A 20,333-nucleotide genomic window follows, 5' to 3' on the forward strand; every position below is an offset into this window, starting at 1 on the left:
ACCTTGGAGAAGGGGCAGTTTTCATTAGTGATTTTAAATGTATAGCTCTGGAAAGTATTCAGTATGAGTTCAGATATTGTGAATGATTTTGGTGAATTATGAACAGTTCTCCACAAGATTTGAAGGTATTTCCCAATTGCTAAGATGAAGTTTCTGAGAATGGTTAGAGGATAAATTTCGCTTTATTTTGCTGGATTAGGGGTGCTGCGTAACGTTGTTTTAATTTTGATTTTTCATTAAAATTGTGTGTTACAGATGAGTCATAGTAATCTCCAAGAGTAATTCATTGGGAGCTTTTTGAAAATCAGTTGATCATTACCTGAATTCTGTGGTAGAGTGAGTGCTAGGAAATGTTGGCTATTGTACAGGCTTACGGTATAAGTGGAATTTGTGGTTTAGAAATTCCTTGACGTGCCGCAATCAGTGAAGTTTACACCTATGAACTACTTCAGCTTCCAGGTCTGGTTTAATGAACCATTTTCTTGATGTCACAGGTAAGCATGAAAGCGTATTGTTACTACCCCCGAAACTACAATAGCCAAATAGCGAGCTGTTTTTGTAGTGCTTGAGAGTACTCCTCGGTTTTGTCAGAGCCTGGTCAATTACCGTCAATGTGAAGTAATCTAACTATGAACAGGTATTTGCGGTCAAGGATCATTAGAAAGCGAGAGTGTAGTCTTTCAGGCACGCAGTCCTGCTGCTTCGGCGGACTGCCTTGAACTTTGTAACACTTTCGGCAACAGGACACAGCTCAGTCCAGACCGCTGTGATGACACACAAGAGCTCCAAAGAAATTCTTCTCATGGCGTAACAATGAACAACTTTTTCTACGGTACTCATTTCAGTACCTATTTAATTAACCAACAATTGCGTCCATTTAAGAGTTATGTCGGTTCAAATTACAGGCACAGCCGAATATTAATTCTTAGGAAAATATGTTAATCTTGTCCAAACCAAGCACGTGCTCCGTCTCTGACGATTTTATCTTCGACAGACATTTTATCCCAAATCTGTGTCTTAGAACCTGTGGTGTCACCGCTAGACACCACACTTGCTAGGTGGTAACTTAAATCGGCCGCGGTCCTGTAGTACATGTCGGACCCGCGTGTCGCCACTGTGTATTCGCAAACGTAGCGCCACCACAGGGCAGGTCACAAGACACGGACTTGACCTCGCCCCAGTTGTACGGACGACATAGCTTGCGACCAGACATATCACGTCTTCCTCTCAATTGCCGAGAGACAGATTAAATAGCCTTCAGCTAGTCCATCGCTACTACCTAGCAAGGCGCCAGTTGTATCATTGCTAATTGCTTACTACTATGCAAGAGATGTATTTCAACAAGAACAAGACTACATTAAAGTTAAGTATATTAAAATCTCTCTTCTTTTCTTTATAGTTTTCATCCAGTCTCCTGTTTCAGAATTTACGCCCGTCTGCGTTAGTTTCGCGTGCACCTAGCCACTCATTGTGTCGAGACCTTAGGGAATCGACACAACAATATTTTGGCGCCGAGGAGTGGTGCCGCGCCCACGTTGCAGTCTTTGTGTTATACTTGCTCTAATTTGTTTGTGTCATGGCTTCGCCGCATTCTCCAGATGTACTGTCCGAATTTTTTCGCTTGCAGAATCAGCAGACGCAGGCGTTATTGGAAGCCCTTGGACAGCTCGTCCAGGGTCAACGTGCGCTGCAAACCGATGCGGCACCCGCCGCTTCATCGCTACCGCAGCCACACAACGCTGTCGCACCGCCATTTAGGCCCTTTGAGGCCCATAACGAGAGCTGGACTGAGTGGGCCGATCAGTTCCGGTTCCACCTCACAGCTTATGGAATTCAAGGTAAAGAGCGGCAGCCGTTTTTGCTTTCTTGTGTCGGTGTGTCTACCTACCGTGTGATAGTGAAATTGTTTCCCCGACGCGACGTAGCAACTCTGACCTACGAGGAAATTTTGTCGGCTTTAGATGCCTATTTCAAAGAAACAGTTAATGTTGTTGCCAAACGGTATACGTTTTTTCGTACAAAACGTACGGCCGGTCAGACTAATAGGGAGTGGGTAGCAACTTTGCAAGGACTTACTAGAGACTGCGCGTTTGCCTGTGAATGTGGCCTCCCATATTCAGATACTATGGTGCGTGATGCAATTGCACAGAACGTTTCTGATGTTCGCATAAGGGAACAGATTTTGAAACTAGTTAATCCCTCCCTGCAACAAGTGATAGACATTTTGGACAGGCAAGACACACTTGACTTTGCTCAGGCATCATTTGAAACTTCGCCAGCAGTGTGTCACATTAATCGGCCCGCCCGGCCCGCTGCACGGGACGCTAAGCGGCCCTCGCGCCCGACTTCACAGCGGCCGCCTAGCTTGCAACCACGTGCGCCGCGTAAGCAAGCAAATGCAGTGAAATCTTGCCCGCGGTGTGCAACTAGACATTCGCGTGAAAATTGCCCGTCACGCCAAGCTATTTGCTTTTACTGTCACAAGAAAGGACATGTACAAAGTGTTTGCCAGAAAAAGCTTAGATCAGACAATCACACAAATTCCAGGCCCTTTGCTTCGCGCCGGAATCGAATCCAGGACAATCAGGCTCGTGGACCTTCGCCCATGGACATTCATGTAGTTCATTCCCACCCGTCCAGTGACACTTTAGCTAACAGTGACTGTGTTCGTCCCACCCAAAGTGTGCGTCGACGTCGCCGGAAATCCCGTAAAGTTGCAAGTGCTTCTGGACCTGTCTCCGTTCAAATTGCACGAGACGGTCGCTCTTGTCGTCAACAAGACAATAAACTTTTTGTGGACTTAGACTTTGCAGGACAAGTGATCCCATTCCAGCTCGATACCGGGGCTGCTGTTTCCTTGCTCAATCACGACACGTACAAACAACTGGGCGCCCCGCCATTGCGTGCCGCAAATGTTACGTTAACTAGTTACTCAGGACAGCATATACCTGTGTTAGGACAGTGCAGCCTTCTTGCAACATACAAGGGACAGACAAAACTTGTGTCATTTTATGTTCTTCGTTCCTCTAGTGCAGTGAACTTGTTTGGTTTAGATTTGTTTCAATTGTTTAATATGTCTATTGTAAATCAGGTCCTATCAGTGAATCAGACTGTGCCTTCCGCCAGCGTTTCTAGTCTTTGTGAAGAATTTGCAGACATTTTTGCACCGGGCCTTGGTTGCGCTAAGAACTATGAAGCGCATTTGGAACTGAAAGACAACGCGCAACCAAAATTTTTCAGAGCGCGCAATGTTCCCCACGCATTGTGTGATGAGGTCGCAAGAACATTGCACGATTTAGAATCTCAGGGTGTCATTGAACGTGTGCAGGCTTCTCTCTGGGCCTCACCCTTAGTAATTTTGCCAAAACCTTCCGGAAAACTGAGACTTTGTGTGGACTTCAAGGCCACTGTGAATCCACAACTTGTGACTGCTACTTTTCCTTTGCCCCGCCCGGAAGATCTTTTTGACAAACTGTGCCCGGGAAAATATTTTTCAAAATTGGACCTAGCAGATGCGTACTTGCAAATACCTGTGGACGAAGAATCCCAGCGCGTCTTAGTGGTAAATACGCATCTTGGCTTGTATCGCTTCAAAAGACTGCCATTCGGGTGTGCATCCGCCCCTGCTTTATTTCAGCAATATTTACAAACTATTTGTGCGTCGGTCCCTACTGCTGCGAACTATCTGGACGATATTGTAATCTCAGGAACGACAGAAGCAGAACATTTGCAAAATCTCCGAACATTATTTCAGGTATTGCGACAAAATGGTCTTCGCTTGAGGAAGGACAAATGTGTGTTTTTTGCTCGTGACTTACCGTACCTGGGGCATGTCATAAATGCCCAAGGTATACATCCGAGTCCAGAGCACCTTCGTGCCATTCAGGACTTGCCGTCACCGCAGAACTTAAAACAGCTACAGAGTGTGCTGGGTAAGGTAAATTATTATCACCGATTTGTGCGCAATGCTTCTTCCATTTCAGCTCCGCTTCATCGCTTACGCCGTAAAGGTGTTCCGTTCGTCTGGACGACGGAATGCGAACGCGCCTTTCGCCAGTTGAAATCGGCGTTACTTTCAAATACTTGCCTTACGCCATTCGATCCCCGAAAACCCCTTTTGTTGATGGTCGATGCATCGGATTTCGGGATCGGTGCTGTGCTTGCGCACAAGGATGGCTCGCATGGTCGCCCTATTGCCTTTGCGTCCAAATTGCTCTCATCTGCGCAAAGAAATTATTCACAAATAGAGAAGGAAGCTTTGGCTCTTGTGTTTGGTGTAACAAAGTTTCACGATTTCTTGTATGGTCGTCACTTTACCATCATCACGGACCACAAACCGTTGACATCGCTTTTCCATCCGAACAAGCCTGTACCTCCACGTACAGCGCAGAAATTCATTCGCTGGTCACTTTTTCTCTCGCAGTACCGCTACGATATCTTGTATCGGTCCACTGCTAAGCACGGAAACGCTGATGCGTTGTCCCGTTTGCCTGTTGCTGAGGATAAAGCATTCGATTCTTCCGAACTTGCTTGCATGTTCATTGATTCGGAAACCGATGACGTGGTCGAATCGTTTCCGATTGATTTTCGTCGTGTAGCTACTGCCACAGCTGCTGACCCTGTCCTTGCTTCCGTTTTGCGTTTTGTTGCTACGCAATGGCCCTTGTCAAAGTCACGGATCGAGGATCCTTTGGTTCGCCGTTTTTTTGCTCACAAGGAGAGACTTTTTGTACGACGTGGTGTTTTGTTGTTGCGTTCCGATGATGATCAGTCCCGAGTCGTGGTCCCACGTTCGTTGCAGTCCTCTGTCTTACGGCTTCTTCACCAAGGACATTGGGGTATAGTGCGAACGAAACAACTTGCTCGACAGCACTGTACTTGGTTCGGAATCGATGCTGCGATTACGAATATGTGCTCCTCTTGCGTGGCGTGTGCCGAACAACAATCCGCACCGCCGCGGAAATTCTTTGCATGGCCGAAAGCCACTTCCCCTTGGCAACGCTTGCACATCGATTTTGCTGGTCCATTCTGGAATGCTCGATGGTTGGTTGTGGTCGATGCTTTCAGTAATTTTCCTTTTGTTGTCCGGATGTCTTCCACGACGTCTTCTGCCACCATCCAAGCCTTGTCTGCTATCTTTTGCATTGAAGGTCTTCCGCAGACTATTGTTTCCGACAATGGCCCACAATTCATGTCCGCAGAATTTCAGTCGTTCTGCAAGGCCACTGGTATTCCACATCTGACATCCGCGCCGTTTTCGCCTCAGTCAAACGGTGCCGCTGAACGATTGGTCCGGACTTTCAAGTCGCCGATGTTGAAGTTGAAAGAGTCGCATTCTCGGGAGGACGCTTTGTTGCTCTTTTTGTCTTCATATCGCTCTCAGCCCGCGATGGTCGCTCGCCGGCTGAGTTGCTCCATGGTCGTCCTCATCGCAACCTGATGTCTTTGCTGCATCCGCCACATCCGGTTCCTGTGCAGCGGCAGTCTCCTGCTTTTGCTCCTGGCGACGTTGTCTATTATCGCAACTATCGCGGTTCACAGCGTTGGCTCGCAGGGCGCATTCTTCGCTGCCTCGGCCGCGCGATGTATTTGGTTTTGGGGGCCTCTGGTGAGGTGCGTCGGCATCTCAATCAGCTGCGCCTCTGTCGTCGCCTGGGTTCTGCCGCTCCCCGTCTGCTTTCAGCGACGGAGCCGTCGGGTCAGCGCCCTGGGGACCCATCTACTGGCTCGCCTCATCCCCAGGTGTTACCGACGATGCCTTCCATTTTGCCTCATGGCGTCGCGCCGCCGCAGCCGCCGCCGGCGCCGCCCGCAGCGGACGCTTCGCTGCAACCGCATGGCGCCTCCCTGGGTCACGCGCCGCCGATCGCTTCCCGTGACCAGCCGTCCTCCGCCATGGACTTCTTGCCCGCTCCGGACCAGATGTCGTCTTCGCCCGTCGGGTGCTCCGACCACATGGAGGTCGACCCTTCTGTCTCATTACGTGCGCAAACACCTCATGTTGACGTGCACCCTGGACTAGGTTTGCAGGCGTTTCCTAGCTCCCCTCGGACCGAATGGCCGGGTGCGGGTGGCACAGCCTCGCCTGTTGTTAGGCTCCCCACCTCATCGCATACGTCAACATGGGGTCCTCCCCACGGCGGGCGGAAGCCTTATCTCACGACCGTTCGCCGATTTGCGGGGGAGGAATGTGGTGTCACCGCTAGACACCACACTTGCTAGGTGGTAACTTAAATCGGCCGCGGTCCTGTAGTACATGTCGGACCCGCGTGTCGCCACTGTGTATTCGCAAACGTAGCGCCACCACAGGGCAGGTCACAAGACACGGACTTGACCTCGCCCCAGTTGTACGGACGACATAGCTTGCGACCAGACATATCACGTCTTCCTCTCAATTGCCGAGAGACAGATTAAATAGCCTTCAGCTAGTCCATCGCTACTACCTAGCAAGGCGCCAGTTGTATCATTGCTAATTGCTTACTACTATGCAAGAGATGTATTTCAACAAGAACAAGACTACATTAAAGTTAAGTATATTAAAATCTCTCTTCTTTTCTTTATAGTTTTCATCCAGTCTCCTGTTTCAGAATTTACGCCCGTCTGCGTTAGTTTCGCGTGCACCTAGCCACTCATTGTGTCGAGACCTTAGGGAATCGACACAACAGAACCCATTTAAAGAATGTCTTAATCGATTTCTTTCTTATTTCTACATTAAATTGTTTTTGTTACGAAATTACTTTTATTTTTGATGGTCTATTTAGTCATAATTTTTCTTCCTTTACTACCTATTACCAGGTATGCTATCCAAGTGGTAGAAGTAATTTACTGGCAAGAATAGCTCTCTTTTGCTTACCTCAGTAATCTATTAAAGTTGTTTTGCTTTTATTTGTGTTGAGCTTATTGTTGGCGAGAATTTCAGACAGAATTCTTGAAACACTTTACAAGTTCTTTTCTGCAGCTAGTAATTATTACAACAACACGACAGCGACCTGTCCAGTTCACTGTTTAGCATTAATTATTAACATTTTGGTTTCATTTTTCTCTATCTGTCTAAAAAAATTATATGAATAAGCATAAAGCAAGCCTCGTCAAATATCTGTTTTAACTCAATAAAAGTAGCATACGTATTTTCTATTTATCTAAATTCTTCTTTATGAAACAGTTCTCACTGCTGTTGCACTCATCTAGTTCAGCTTGCAGTCTTCCTTCAACAATGTTTAAGAGAGTCTTTGAAATATAAGGTACTTATTCTAAGATTCTTTAATTGGATTTATTGTTAGCATTTTCGTTCTTAGATATGGGTATTTTTTTGGTATCTTGTAAATTGCGGTGCTACAATTCTACCCCCATTGCATTCGTACATACCTTAGTACAGAAAATCTATCGTCTTACCGATAAATTTATTTAATTAACATTTCGTTGCAGCTTTTCTCTTGTGCTCAGTTTGTTTTATGAAACATTTTTGAGATCTACTCTGATAACTAATGGCCTTACGAATCAATATTTCTGTATATGTAAACCGAGTCACCCACAACAGCTTCATTTCATTTTCCTCTCAGAGGTTATGAGGGCAAAGTGAAAAGTTTTTGGTTAAGCTTTTTGGGTCAATGAACTTTATTCAAGCATTTCCAGACAGTATATTCCAAGTTTGCATATTAAGTATAGTAAGTAATGTTGATCTTGCAACAATTAGCACTTCAAATCCCATAGCTGACGAGAGCCAAACCTACGTTTATAGCATATGTAAATTTAAAGGGACTATTTGACAATATTGCCTGGAATAGTACTCATCGAACTTCTGAAGGTAGTACGGATAAAACACAGGGAGATAAAGGTTATCTACAACTTGTACAGTAACCAGACTACTGTTGTACGACCGAAGGACATGAAAGGCAGTCTTTGGTTCTAAAGGGAATGAGACAATGACATTCAATCAGTACACTGAGCAAGCAGTAAAGGAAACCAAAGAGAAATTTGGAAAGAAATTAAAGTTCAGTGAGAAACAGAAAATTCTTCGATATTCTACTACTTTATTGGTATTTTAGCAGAGATGGAAAAGGACTTTTAAGATCAGTTGAACAGAATTAATAGTATCTGGCACACAGGATATAAGATGAATGACAGTGAAACTAAAACAAAGCTAATGGAAAGTAGTCTAATCAAATTACGCGAGTGTGAAGGAAAGGATTAGGGAATAAAACAGTACAAGTAGTAAATCAGTTTTGCTGTCACGGCAGGAAAATAACTGACGGTGTGGAAAGTAAAGATTATGCAAGTACGGGTCCACGGCCTCTGTGTTTCTTGGCGGAAGTCATTTCCCTGTGAAGGTTGTTTTATTTTGTAATGATCAATTTATTTCATTAATAAAGAATTAAGTAATTTCATCCTCTTGAGCATTATCAAGATTTATCACAATAGAAAAATTTGCAATGGATTTAGCATTAGTGTATTCCACACCTCTAAGGAAGCAACATGTGATATGCGAAACTCTTATTGGGCTTGCCATCACATGTTGATTTTTCAACGCAGATGTCTGGAATATATAATTCTATGTTCATTTCAAAAATTCCTGCTGTGACGTAGCTTGATAAATCCAAAGGGGGAGAAATTAGCTAATTGGTAAATAATAAAACAAAGTGGGCGGGAAGAAATAAAATGCAGAGTGGCAATAGCAAGAAAGATGTTTTCAAGACAGAGAAATTTTTAACATAAACTTAAGTACAAGGAAGTCTTTTCTGAATGTATTTGTCTGGAGTGCATCTTTGCAGGAATACGAAACGTGGACGATAAACAGTTCAGACAAGAGGTGAATACCTGAAATATGGTACTAGAGGAGAATGCTGAAGATTAGATTGACAGACTCCATAAATAATGTGATAACTAACACATAAATATCGAATGGAATTGGAGAGAAAAGGCATTTATGGCAGAACTTTACTGAAATAAGGCACCAGTTGATAAGAGACATCCACAGGCATCAAGCTACCAGCAGTTTGTTAATTCAGGGAAGGATGAGCGAAAGGGTAAAAATTGCTAGACACCAAGGCTGGACTACAGAATTAGAATGATGTCGATGTTTCTTGATTACTTGGTTAGAGGTAAAACTAGCTGTCTCGGAAGCGGGGGGGGGGGGGGGGGGGAGTGGGGGGGGGGGGAGTGAGGGGAAGCGAATCACTACTAGTACCCCACATGATTCAATATTGGGACCACTCTTGTTGTCTCTTTATATACACAATCTTGGTCATTACACGGATGAAACGGAAATACTGTTCAACAGACATGCAACATCTTAGTGCCCCGTAGACGTGTAGTATCTGACGCAACAATAATGGAAATGTATAGAGAAATATTGTTTGATCTTCAGTAAATGACCAAGCACTTAACTTCATTGTGTTCTATACAAAATAAAATATACCGTCATCAGCAACGTTTGAGCACCTGGTGAAGAAAATGTGTAAAACTAAATCTTTAAATGGTTCAAATGGCTCTGAGCACTATGGGACTTAATTTCTTTGGTCATCAGTCCCCTAGAACGTAGAATTACTTAAACCTAACTAACCTAAGGACATCAAGCACATTCATGCCCGAGACAGGATTCGAAACTGCGACCGTAGCGGTCGCGCGGTTCCAGACTGTAGTGCCTAGAACCGCTCGGCCACTCCGGCCGGCAAAACTAAATCTTCACAATCCCCTGGGTGCGCATATTGAGTAAAATGTTATACACATTGTGAAATGTTTGAGTTCAGCCACTTTTACTCCAGTATAGTTTGTGATTTTAATATTGAAAATATCAGAAAGTTGTCTTACTTAGAATAGTTTTATACGTTAACGTCACACGGAATAATTTTCTGGGGTAATTTTTACACAGACACACACAGAACTAATAGCACATATACATGCTACAAGGATTATATCCGGTGCCTTCTGGTGCCCATTACCTCACCTCAGGCACGCATCCATTTAAAACCTAGGCTTATTAACAACAATCTCACAGTGCATTCGCTCTACTATGAAGCATCATTCATGTTTTGAAAATAATTGTAGTCATCGTATGGAAGTGGCTTCCGTTATTCACAGCTGAAACTTGCTGTTGCACAATAAGCAGCAAAGTATGCTGTCGTAGAAATATTTGACAAGCTTCTACGCAAATCAAAGTTGTTGGCAGATGGTGCAAGTTTCAAAATTAAATCGGTATCATTCCTACTTGACATCTCCTAGTACATCATAGACAAATGTTTGAGTCGGTAATGTGTTTGAATTAAATTATATTCGATATTAAGAGTAAAGAAAAAAATCGAAGTATGTAAGCCGCTTGGCCGAGCGGTTCTAAGCGCTTCAGTCTGGAAAAGCGCGACCGCTACGGTCGCAGGTTAACAAAGAAAATTTAATTGGTTTGGAAACCTACTGACACATTCTAAAATACAAATATGATTCGCAGAGCGTTTTAATTATTAAATAAACCATTTCCTACAACGAAATCAGTTTCATGTTCTTACGAAGATGCTATTTAATCAGTTAAATACTGGTAGTTTCCCATTTGCGAAGTACAATCTTCACAAGAGAGAATAGAAAAACCGAGTTGATAAAAGTAATGAGACTAGCAAGCTGAGGCGAACATAATTACTCACCTTTCCGCAGGTCGGTGCTGGGCGAATAGTTGCGGCCGCCGCCGAAGCCGTGGATGATGAGCTTGGTGGGGTGGTCGGGGTTGAACGTCGACTCGTACAGCGAGTCCAGTGTGGTCACGTCCAGCAGCTTCGGGTTGTCCTGAGTGGACCTGCAGACACGCATTTCCGTGACTCTACATCTGGAGGTGGTGGTGGTGATGGTAAGTTCCTATGGAACTAAATTGCTGAAGTCTTCGGTCCCGAGGCTTACACACTACTTAATCTAACTTAAACTAACCTGGCCGGCCGGCTTGGCCGAGCGGTTCTAAGCGCTTCAGTCTGGAAACGCGCGACCGCTACGGTCGCAGGTTCGAATTCTGCCTCGGGCACGGATGTGTGTGATGTCCTTAGGTTAGTTAGGTTTAAGTAGTTCTAAGTTCTAGGGTACTGATGACCTAAGATGTTAAGTCCCATAGTGCTCAGAGCCAAACTAACTTACGCTAAGTACAACACAGACAATCATGCCCGAAGGAATACTCGAACCTCCGAGAGGGGACGCCGCGCGATCCGTGGCAAGGCGCCCTACACCGCTCTCTCCAAATCTGGAGCATTGGCCTACGTCACGTACAAAAGAACATTTGTGAAAATTAGCAACACCTTAAATGATCCATGTGGCTAAAGTCGACTTAATCCCAAGGGTTATAAATATGACTAAACACTATGACTGCGTTGCACAACTGTGCGTGAAGTCTCACCATGAGGATTCAATACGGAGTGAAGTGACATGTGCTGAAATCAGAGACTCCAAACGTTGCAGCATACAGTTAAAGAGCATCCAGATATTATCCTAGAGAATAGGTTAGGCTGCTAGTATACAAGGCACCAATAGTGGGTTCTTGAGGGCAAAGGGGAAGAAGTTGACAGCAGTACACTAGGAATTTCAATGACTGAGGTGTCAGTTGAACTATATATTATCAAGCTGAAAGATGTTATGATTACTCTTTAGATTTCTATCGAAACACAATATAAGACACGCGGCCGCTAAAGCATTAGGATTGAAGAAAAAGAAATACTCTAAAAGGGAATTAACGATTTGGAATGATAATGTTAGCAAGTTAATACAAGACAAAAGGAGGCGTGTCTAAAAACTTTGTCATCGCCCAATAATGTGACAAAGGATTATAAAAGTAAATCTGTTTTAAAAATGAAAGAAATATAAAAAATTAAACGGGAGAGTTTGTACCGGCATGTGAGTTAAATAGAACATGATACTCATGGAAGACAAAACAAAGAATACAAGGTCAGGAAGCACTTGAGTAACCAAAAAAATAGAATAGTCGAAATACTTCAAACGTCTGTAGACTGATAATGAAGAAGAACCAAAAATAAACACCTATCCCAGCGACTGTGTAGGTCTGATGCGAATAGAAGAGCTGCAAAATGTGATCAAAGAAAAAAAAATGTACCCTGGTACTGCTAATATAAACGCGAAGCGGATTAAATATGCGTCCTGTCAACTAAAGTATAGACTTAAACTTTATGAATATTGACTGGCTGAGGAGACATACACCAGACGAATGGAGTGAAGTGTCGGTATGCCCTATTTACAAGAAAGGCGATAAATCACAGTGTGCAAATTACCGAGGAATAAAGCCTACAAGATTCCTGCCATAAACTGTATGCTAAAATTATAAACAATAGATTAATACCAGTAACGGAAGCAAGAATGTCAGAGGAGCAACAGAGTTTTCGGAAAGATAGACCATATTTTGATCGTCTTTTCACTTTGCCACAAATAACCGATAAAAGAAGGGAATTTAGATTGCCAACAATGTTTTTATCGACGTTGAAAAGGCGTTTGATAACCTAAAGCGAAAAATGCTATCGGAATCAATAAAAGAATTGGCAATTTAGTCATTGTACAAAAATAAGACAAGGACCCGTACTGTGAGGAATTGGATAGAATCTGCCGATAACAGTCAAGCAGTCAGACGGGGCTGCCCGCTGTTCCCTACCCTTTTTAATGTTTACATTGACAGTATCGTTCCTAAGTGGTTGACTTTATTAAATGACACATTAAGAAGTGATAATTTTAATTTTATGACGATTATCAGATAATTATAGGAGAATCAGAAGAAAAGATTGAAATTTTAGTACACAAACTGAGTGAAATATCAACAGATAAAACAAAATAGATGGCATTTTAAGAACTGTAACTCATAAGAGTCACAATGGTTTAAGCTGGACAAATAACTGGACAAGTAAAAGAGTTTCAATATTTAGGGGCCAATTTTAAATTTCCCAGGTCAGATAACTTAGAGCTAAATTTGGCCAGATTCAGACATTTCTGTGGAACTAAACAACGTACATTAAAACATAAGTACGGAAAGAAACATTAATGAAACCTAGAAAGTAAAAGCGTTACATTTGCTGTTGCATAGTAGCGAATGTTGGAACCTAGCATCTGATCAACTGCGACGAATCGAACCATTAGAGATGAAGTTGCTCCGCTTTCTAGTGGCTTATTCATTGTTAGACCATAAAAGAAGTGTCGATATTAGACAAAAACCTATCACAAATATAACTAAAAATACTGACTGCACTGGAAAGACAATGTCCAACGTATGTCGAACGATAGAATAATAGAGCGGCAATGGTAATATAACCCAACCGGCAAGAGGAACGTTGGACAGCCTTTAAAGAGATGGTGCGAACAATTCTGAGGCGAAATAGGCCAATAGGCCTAATCCTTCAAGATGATGATGGTGATGACATATACGACAAGAAGTAGTTGTGTCCAATGGCGTCCTAAACTATCATCCTTGGCGTCTGGTCGCTATATAGCTCAGCGAAGCAGAATACCAGATAGAAAAGCCACCGGCATCCCAGAACGAGATTTTCACTCTGCAGCGGAGTGTGCGCTGATATGAAAGTTCCTGGCAGATTAAAACTGTGTGTCGGACCGAGACTCGAACTCGGGACCTTTGCCTTTGGCGGGCAAGTGCTCTACCAACTGAGCTACCCAAGCACGACTTATGCCCCGTCCTCACAGCTTTACTTCTGCCAGTACCTCGTCTCCTACCTTCCAAACTCTACAGAAGCTCTCCTGCGAACCGGCATTGTTTGACACTGTACGACAGATCAAGCAGAACTAGTCAGAAATATTATGCAGGGTGCGACAAAACAATACCTACAAATTCTGAGAGGTCGTAAATGATGTAGTGATGAAACTGAAGATGGGGTTCTGTGTCCGTAAATATCATCGGACGACTTAACACAGTGATGGTGTAATTGGGATCATCGCCTTTCGGTTGATCACAACTTCTGCACTAAATGGGAGTTTTATACGTCAACGGGCCGCTCGAAGAACTTCTCGCGAAGGGGATGGACGGTAGTCAGGAAACTAGATGGCGTTGGACGTGTCCACACCTCCTGCAACGACGCTACTTGCGTTCTGTCGGGGTGCTAACTCACATTTTTAGCGAAAGGAGCGGCGTACCGACAGGCGTTGGATCCTCAATCTTCGACGCCTTGAAGTCGTTAAGGCTACACCTGCTTCGAATGATGTACACTCTATTTGCGATAAGCGTTTTAACTGATCGTTAGCTAAATATTAATTTCGCAGCGATTAGTTATTATATCTCGACTAGCGAACTCGACAATGCTTCACAATTGCTAAATATGTGTAGGAATTGAATATACGTCCTAATCTCCTTCGCACCCTCTATCCATCTCTTCCTCCCCTCTCTCTGTCGATCTCTTCTCCAGGCCACCCAACATCTCCCCCCTCCCCCCCCCCCTGCACACTCTGCACTTGGGCCTTATTTTGTTGTTATTGCAAACTAAACTTTGATTGGGCATTGAAATCGATTAAAATGAGTGAGTAAATCGGTTGCGATCACGGCATTTGAGAGAGACTTCTCCAGCTGCTGGGTTTGTTAGAAACGACAATATTTCGCAAAATTTTAATCTGCGAACGGGTAGTATTATAAAGTTTAGGATGATTTAGATTGCTTGGTAATAATCTAATCGTAAACCAATAAGCCATAAATGCAACTTTTAATTTTTTTTTTTTTTTTTTTTTTTTTTTGTTTTCATTAGGGCCGACTACCAGGAAGAAAACAAAAGGGACGTATTGTGCATACAATTTTTAAAATTGGCTCCGAGCACTGTAGGTCTTAACTTCTGAGGTCATCAGTCCTCTAGAACGTAGAACTACTTAAACCTAAGTAACCTAAGGACATCACACACATCCATACCCGAGGCAGGATTCGACGCTGCGACCGTAGCGGTCACGCGGTTCCAGACTGAAGCGCCTGGAACCGCACGGCCACACCGGCCGGCTACAATTTTTAATTAATGCTATATACACAGAGCGAAAAACTATATAAGTTATGTGAGAATCAGCATGTCTAACGACTTAAATGCCCTTCTGTCATAGTAGAAACTCACTGAGCGAAAGAAAATGAAACGACACGCCTTCGCAGCACAGCACACAGTTTTCTTTCTTGTAGTTGATTATAACAGAAAACCTGTAAATTTTTGTTTAGAAAATTAAATAGCCTATGTTCGTCTGAAAGTTTAATAGACTATCGCGTAATATTTGAATTAAATCGGTCAAGAAGTTTTGCTAATAACGTTTTGCTTTGACATGTTCTATATAATACACTGACAGAAAATAATCTCAACACCAAGAAGGAGTTGCGCGACGAAAATGGAAGTTGGTAGGCGTGAACATCTGAAAGATTTTCGCTCTAAGTGCTAGTAGTACTACACTGAGGAAGCAAATCAGGTTAGCTTTAACTACATCCTGTAGCGGCCGTGAGCTTTAGTTACCTTTGAGATTGGACGTGGTGAGTTGATGTTAGTCAAGAATGCCTTTTAAGGCGACATAGACGACATTATCAACACGTCACTCAGTAAGAATGAGGTAGTGTAATGTGGCTACGAGAAGATGGATGTTCCTACTGCGATACGGCAAAAAGACTCGGCAGGAATATAGCTACTCTAGGTGATTGCCTGCAGCGGTGGTCACGGGAATGTACGGTCGCAAGACAAACGGCAACGTGGCACTACAAAGAGGGAAGGCCATCGTGTTCGGCGTATGGCTCTGGCGCATCGTACTGTATCTGCTGCAACAAATTGAGCAGCAGTTGGTACGACAGTGGAGCAATGAACTGTTATAAATCATTTACTTCAAGGACAGCTTCGAGCCAGATGCCCTGTAGCGTGCATTCCATTGACCCCAAAGCACCGCCATTTGGTGTCAGGCGAGAAGGCGGGGTGGAGGTCTGTTGTGTTTTCTGATCTGATTCCGCTTCCTCCCTTTTCTGTGATGGCCATGTGTTGGTCAGTATGATTCCAGCTGAGGTTCTCAAGTTTTTGTATTCCGCCTGGAAGGCGGCGCGTGGGTCTGCACCGGTAAACTGAAGGGTAGGCCGAATGTAGTAAGTGAGTAGGAGTAGGGAAAGGTTAAATGCTTCGGTACTGCGTATGGGTTATAGCTCTTTTACTGGTGTATGAACATATATAACTGATAATACTTAACTTTGGGTGAGATGAGCACGTAACTGCGAAGCTGTACATCAACTCAAATCGATCAACGGCTAGATGTTACAAAGGCAAAATCTGTAGTGGCTCGCTCACCATGAAATAGAAACAATGTTGCTTAATCGTCTACTCGGAATCAAATGGGGAGAATCTGGAGCGGCGCTCGTAGTGCTGCACAGCGCCGGTTAGAGGGCACTACCGTCGGTGTCGGTGTCGTAGTGCCAACCTAAGAACTTTTACCTACGCCGTGGCATCGTAGCTATCGATACCACACAAGTAACCTATCTACGTGCTGGACGCACTGGACATACACCTGGAGTTTAGGTTGTGGTTTCGTATGACAGCAGGAGCACACTCGTGTTTCTCCCACGCATACTGATTGCAGATTTGTTCTTCAGTCTAGCGATTCGACTTTCATGAACAGCATTCCAGGGGGTGTTTTCTAACAGGATAACACTCGTTCACATAACCGCTGTTGTAGCCCACCATGATGTACAGAATGTTGACATGTTGTCTTGCCCAGCTCGATCACCAGATCTGTCTGTAATCAAGCACATAGGGAACATCATCGGACGACAACTCCAGCGTCATCCATAAACAGCATTAAGCTTCCCTGTATTGACCAACCAAGTGAAACAGACATGGAACTCAGTATCACAAACTGACATCCGGGACCTATACAATACAATGCATGCACGTTTGCATGCTTCAAGTGGATATTCTGGTGGTTACAGCAGTTATTAAGGCGCCAACATTTCACATATGCAATAGCTTATCTCGCACTTACATAGTCTGTGCTCTTGTAGTATTAATTGCTCAAATATGTTACCTAGATATATGTATTTCTGAAATTTGATTCCTATACTTCAATTATTTTTCGGTGTTGCAGTTTTTACCGTGAGTGCATCTATTAAAAAAGAAATAGCATATGCCTATCTGAACGTTTATTAATCGTGTACAAGTTTCAAGTAAATCGATCGAGAACTCGTCGAGATTTCTTGTAAAACATTTCCCGTTTATATAACATATCTATAAATATGTATCATAGGTATTAAAAATAAATAGCCTATGTCCTCCCCAGTTATTATTGCAACATCGTGACGAAAATTGAATTAAATCGGTCAAGTACTTTTCGAGACTGTTAGTAACAACGTTAAACAACGATTTGTCTTTATACAGTAGAATAGCAGATTATACACCACCATGAATGTACACAGTGATTATCAGCATTACGAAGGCGATTCAAATGACAAAGATAAAAGGCAATAAAATTCCTAGAAGATGTACTATCAGTTTGGCAGTTCGCAGGAGTTACACTTGTGTTTCGACAGATGATAGGTGGCTGACGGCTTGTTGTTGCATAACTTAAAAGGAAGCTCTGACAGTACAAAGACGGTCGCCTATTGTCAACTTGCACCGAGATGGAGCAGCGATCTGTGATTTTAAAAGGAGCGTAACTTCTGTGGAAGAACATACACGCGGGCCGAGCACACCGCGTAAGGACGAATGAAAGCATTGTCGCAGTGGAAGATCTTGTAAAAGAAGACAGGCTTATTACTGTAAACAAAATAGCTAAAATTTGGGATATTAGTGTTGGGTCAGCACACGATGATATTTTGAAATTCAGTAACGTGTCCGGAAGATGGATGCCACGTCAACTGACTGCTTAAGTGCGGAATCGTCGCGTCGATATCTGCGAGTAACTTCTGCGTCGTTTCTATGTGGAATTTATGGTACAATGTGACTAAAAACAAAGGAGATGACACATCCTGAGGGACCAAGCCCTCGCCATTTACGTAACGGAAAGAAAAGTGGTGGAGAATAGGGAATCGTAAAGCTCTGCGAAAGCTTGATTACAGTAAGGAGTTTCAAATGGATGTAGGCTACAGCAGTTATTCAGAGACGAAGCAACTTGCACAGGATAGATTCGGCTGGAGAGCTGCATCAAACCAGTCTTCGAGCAGAAGACTACAGCTCCAATATACACTGCTGGCCATTAAAATTGCTACACCAAGAAGAAATGCAGATGGTAAACGGGTATTCATTGGACAAATATTTTATACTAGAACTGACATGTGATTACATTTTCACGCAGTTTGGGTGCATAGATCCTGAGAAATCAGTACCCAGAACAACCACCTCTGGCCTTAATAACGGCCTTGTTACGCCTGGGCATTGAGTCATCAGAGCTTGGATGGCGTGTACAGGTACAGCTGCCCATGCAGCTTAAAACACGATACCACAGTTCATCAAGAGTAGTGACTGGCTTATTGTGACGAGCCAGTTGCTCGGCCACCATTGGCCAGACGTTTTCAATTGGTGAGAGATCTGGAGAATGTGGTGGCCAGGGCAGCAGTCGAACATTTTCTGTATCCAGAAAGGCCTGTACAGGACCCGTAACATAATGTCGTGCATTATCCTGCTGAAATGTGGGGTTTGGCAGGGATCGAATGAAGGGTAGCGCCACGGGTCGTAACACATCTGAAATATAACGTCCACTGTTCAAAGTGCCGTCAATGCGAACAAGAGATGACCGAGACGTGTAACCAATGTCACCCCATACCATCACCCCAGGTGGTACGCCAGATGGCGATGACGAATACACGCTTCCAATGTGCGTTCACCGCGCCAGATGGCGATGACGAATACACGCTTCCAATGTGCGTTCACCGCGATGTCGCCAAACACGGATGCGACCATCAAGATTGTCTAAACAGAACCTGGATTCATCCGAAAAAATGACGTTTTTCCATTCGTGCACCAAGGTTTGTCGTTGCTACGGTAATAGGTTCGAATCCTGCCTCGGGCATGGATGTGTGTGATGTCCTTAGGTTAGTTAGGTTTAAGTAGTTCTAAGTTCTAGGGGACTGATGACCACAGATGTTAAGTCCCATAGTGCTCAGAGCCATTTGAACCATTTTGAATCAGCGTCAGAGAAGTTGCTGCTGTACAAGGTAACGTTGACCACGTCACTGTATGGAGAGTGCTACGGGAGAACCAGTTGTTTCCGTACCATGTACAGCGTGTGCAGGCACTATCAGCAGCTGTTTGGCCTCCACGGGTACACTTCTGCGAATGGTTCATCCAACAATGTGTCAATCCTCATTTCAGTGCAAATGTTCTCTTTACGGATGAGGCTTCATTCCAACGTGATCAAATTGTAAATTTTCACAATCAACATGTGTGGGCTGACGAGAATCCGCACGCAGTTGTGCAATCACGTCATCAACACAGATTTTCTGTGAACGTTTGGGCAGGCATTGTTGGTGATGTCTTGATTGGGCCCCATGTTCTTCCACCTACGCTCAATGGAGAACGTTATCATGCTTTCATACGGGATACTCTACCTGTGCTGCTAGAACATGTGCCTTTACAAGTACGACACAACATGTGGTTCAAGCACGATGGAGCTCCTGCACATTTCAGTCAAAATGTTCGTACGCTTCTCAACAACAGATTCGGTGACCGATGGTTTGGTAGAGGCGGACCAATTCCATGGCCTCCACGCTCTCCTGACCTCAACCCTCTTGACCTTCATTTATGGGGGCATTTGAATGCTCTTGTCTACGCAATCCCGTTGCCAAATGTAGAGACTCTTCGTGCTCGTATTGTGGACGGCTGTGATACAATATGCCATTCTCCAGGGCTGCATCAGCGCATCAGGGATTCCATGCGACGTAGGGTGGATGCATGTATCCTCGCTAACGGAGGACATTTTGAACATTTCCTGTAACAAAGTGTTTGAAGTCACGCTGGTACGTTCTGTTGCTGTGTGTTTCCGTTCCATGATTAATGTGATTTGAAGAGAAGTAATAAAATGAGCCCTAACATGGAAAGTAAGCGTTTCCGGACACATGTCCACATAACATATTTTCTTTCTTTGTGTGTGAGGAATGTTTCCTGAAAGTTTGGCCGTACCTTTTTGTAACACCCTGTATTCTCTCGACAAAAGATTGGTGCCAGAAATGTGGAAAGTTGTACAAGTCACACCAACATTCAAGAAAGGCAATAGGAGTAATCCACTAAATTACAGGCCCACATCATTAACGTCCTTATGCATTATCTTGAAGAGAACAGTCTATTGACACATAATCAACACGGACTTAGAGAACATCGTTCGTCTGAGTCCCATTGACAAAGGATTTCAAATTGATTCAATATCCTTAGATTTACGGA

The 20,333-nt window shown here is 43.8% G+C and overlaps 1 protein-coding gene and 1 non-coding gene across 2 annotated transcripts in view; both read right to left on the reverse strand.

The window, feature by feature from the left end:
* Positions 1-20,333, reverse strand: part of LOC126194982 (inactive pancreatic lipase-related protein 1) — a 238,136-nt gene that overhangs the window by 80,873 nt on the left and 136,930 nt on the right. Inside the window, exon 4 of the mRNA XM_049933396.1 lies at positions 10,629-10,777. Coding sequence (XP_049789353.1) covers positions 10,629-10,777 — 149 coding nt within the window. The remainder of the gene's footprint in view (positions 1-10,628; positions 10,778-20,333) is intronic.
* On the reverse strand, positions 13,561-13,635 carry Trnaw-cca (transfer RNA tryptophan (anticodon CCA)). The gene has a single exon. It is a non-coding gene; the product is annotated as a tRNA-Trp (tRNA).

The sequence above is a fragment of the Schistocerca nitens genome, chromosome 7 (genome assembly GCF_023898315.1).
Source record: "Schistocerca nitens isolate TAMUIC-IGC-003100 chromosome 7, iqSchNite1.1, whole genome shotgun sequence".
NCBI lineage: Eukaryota > Metazoa > Arthropoda > Insecta > Orthoptera > Acrididae > Schistocerca > Schistocerca nitens.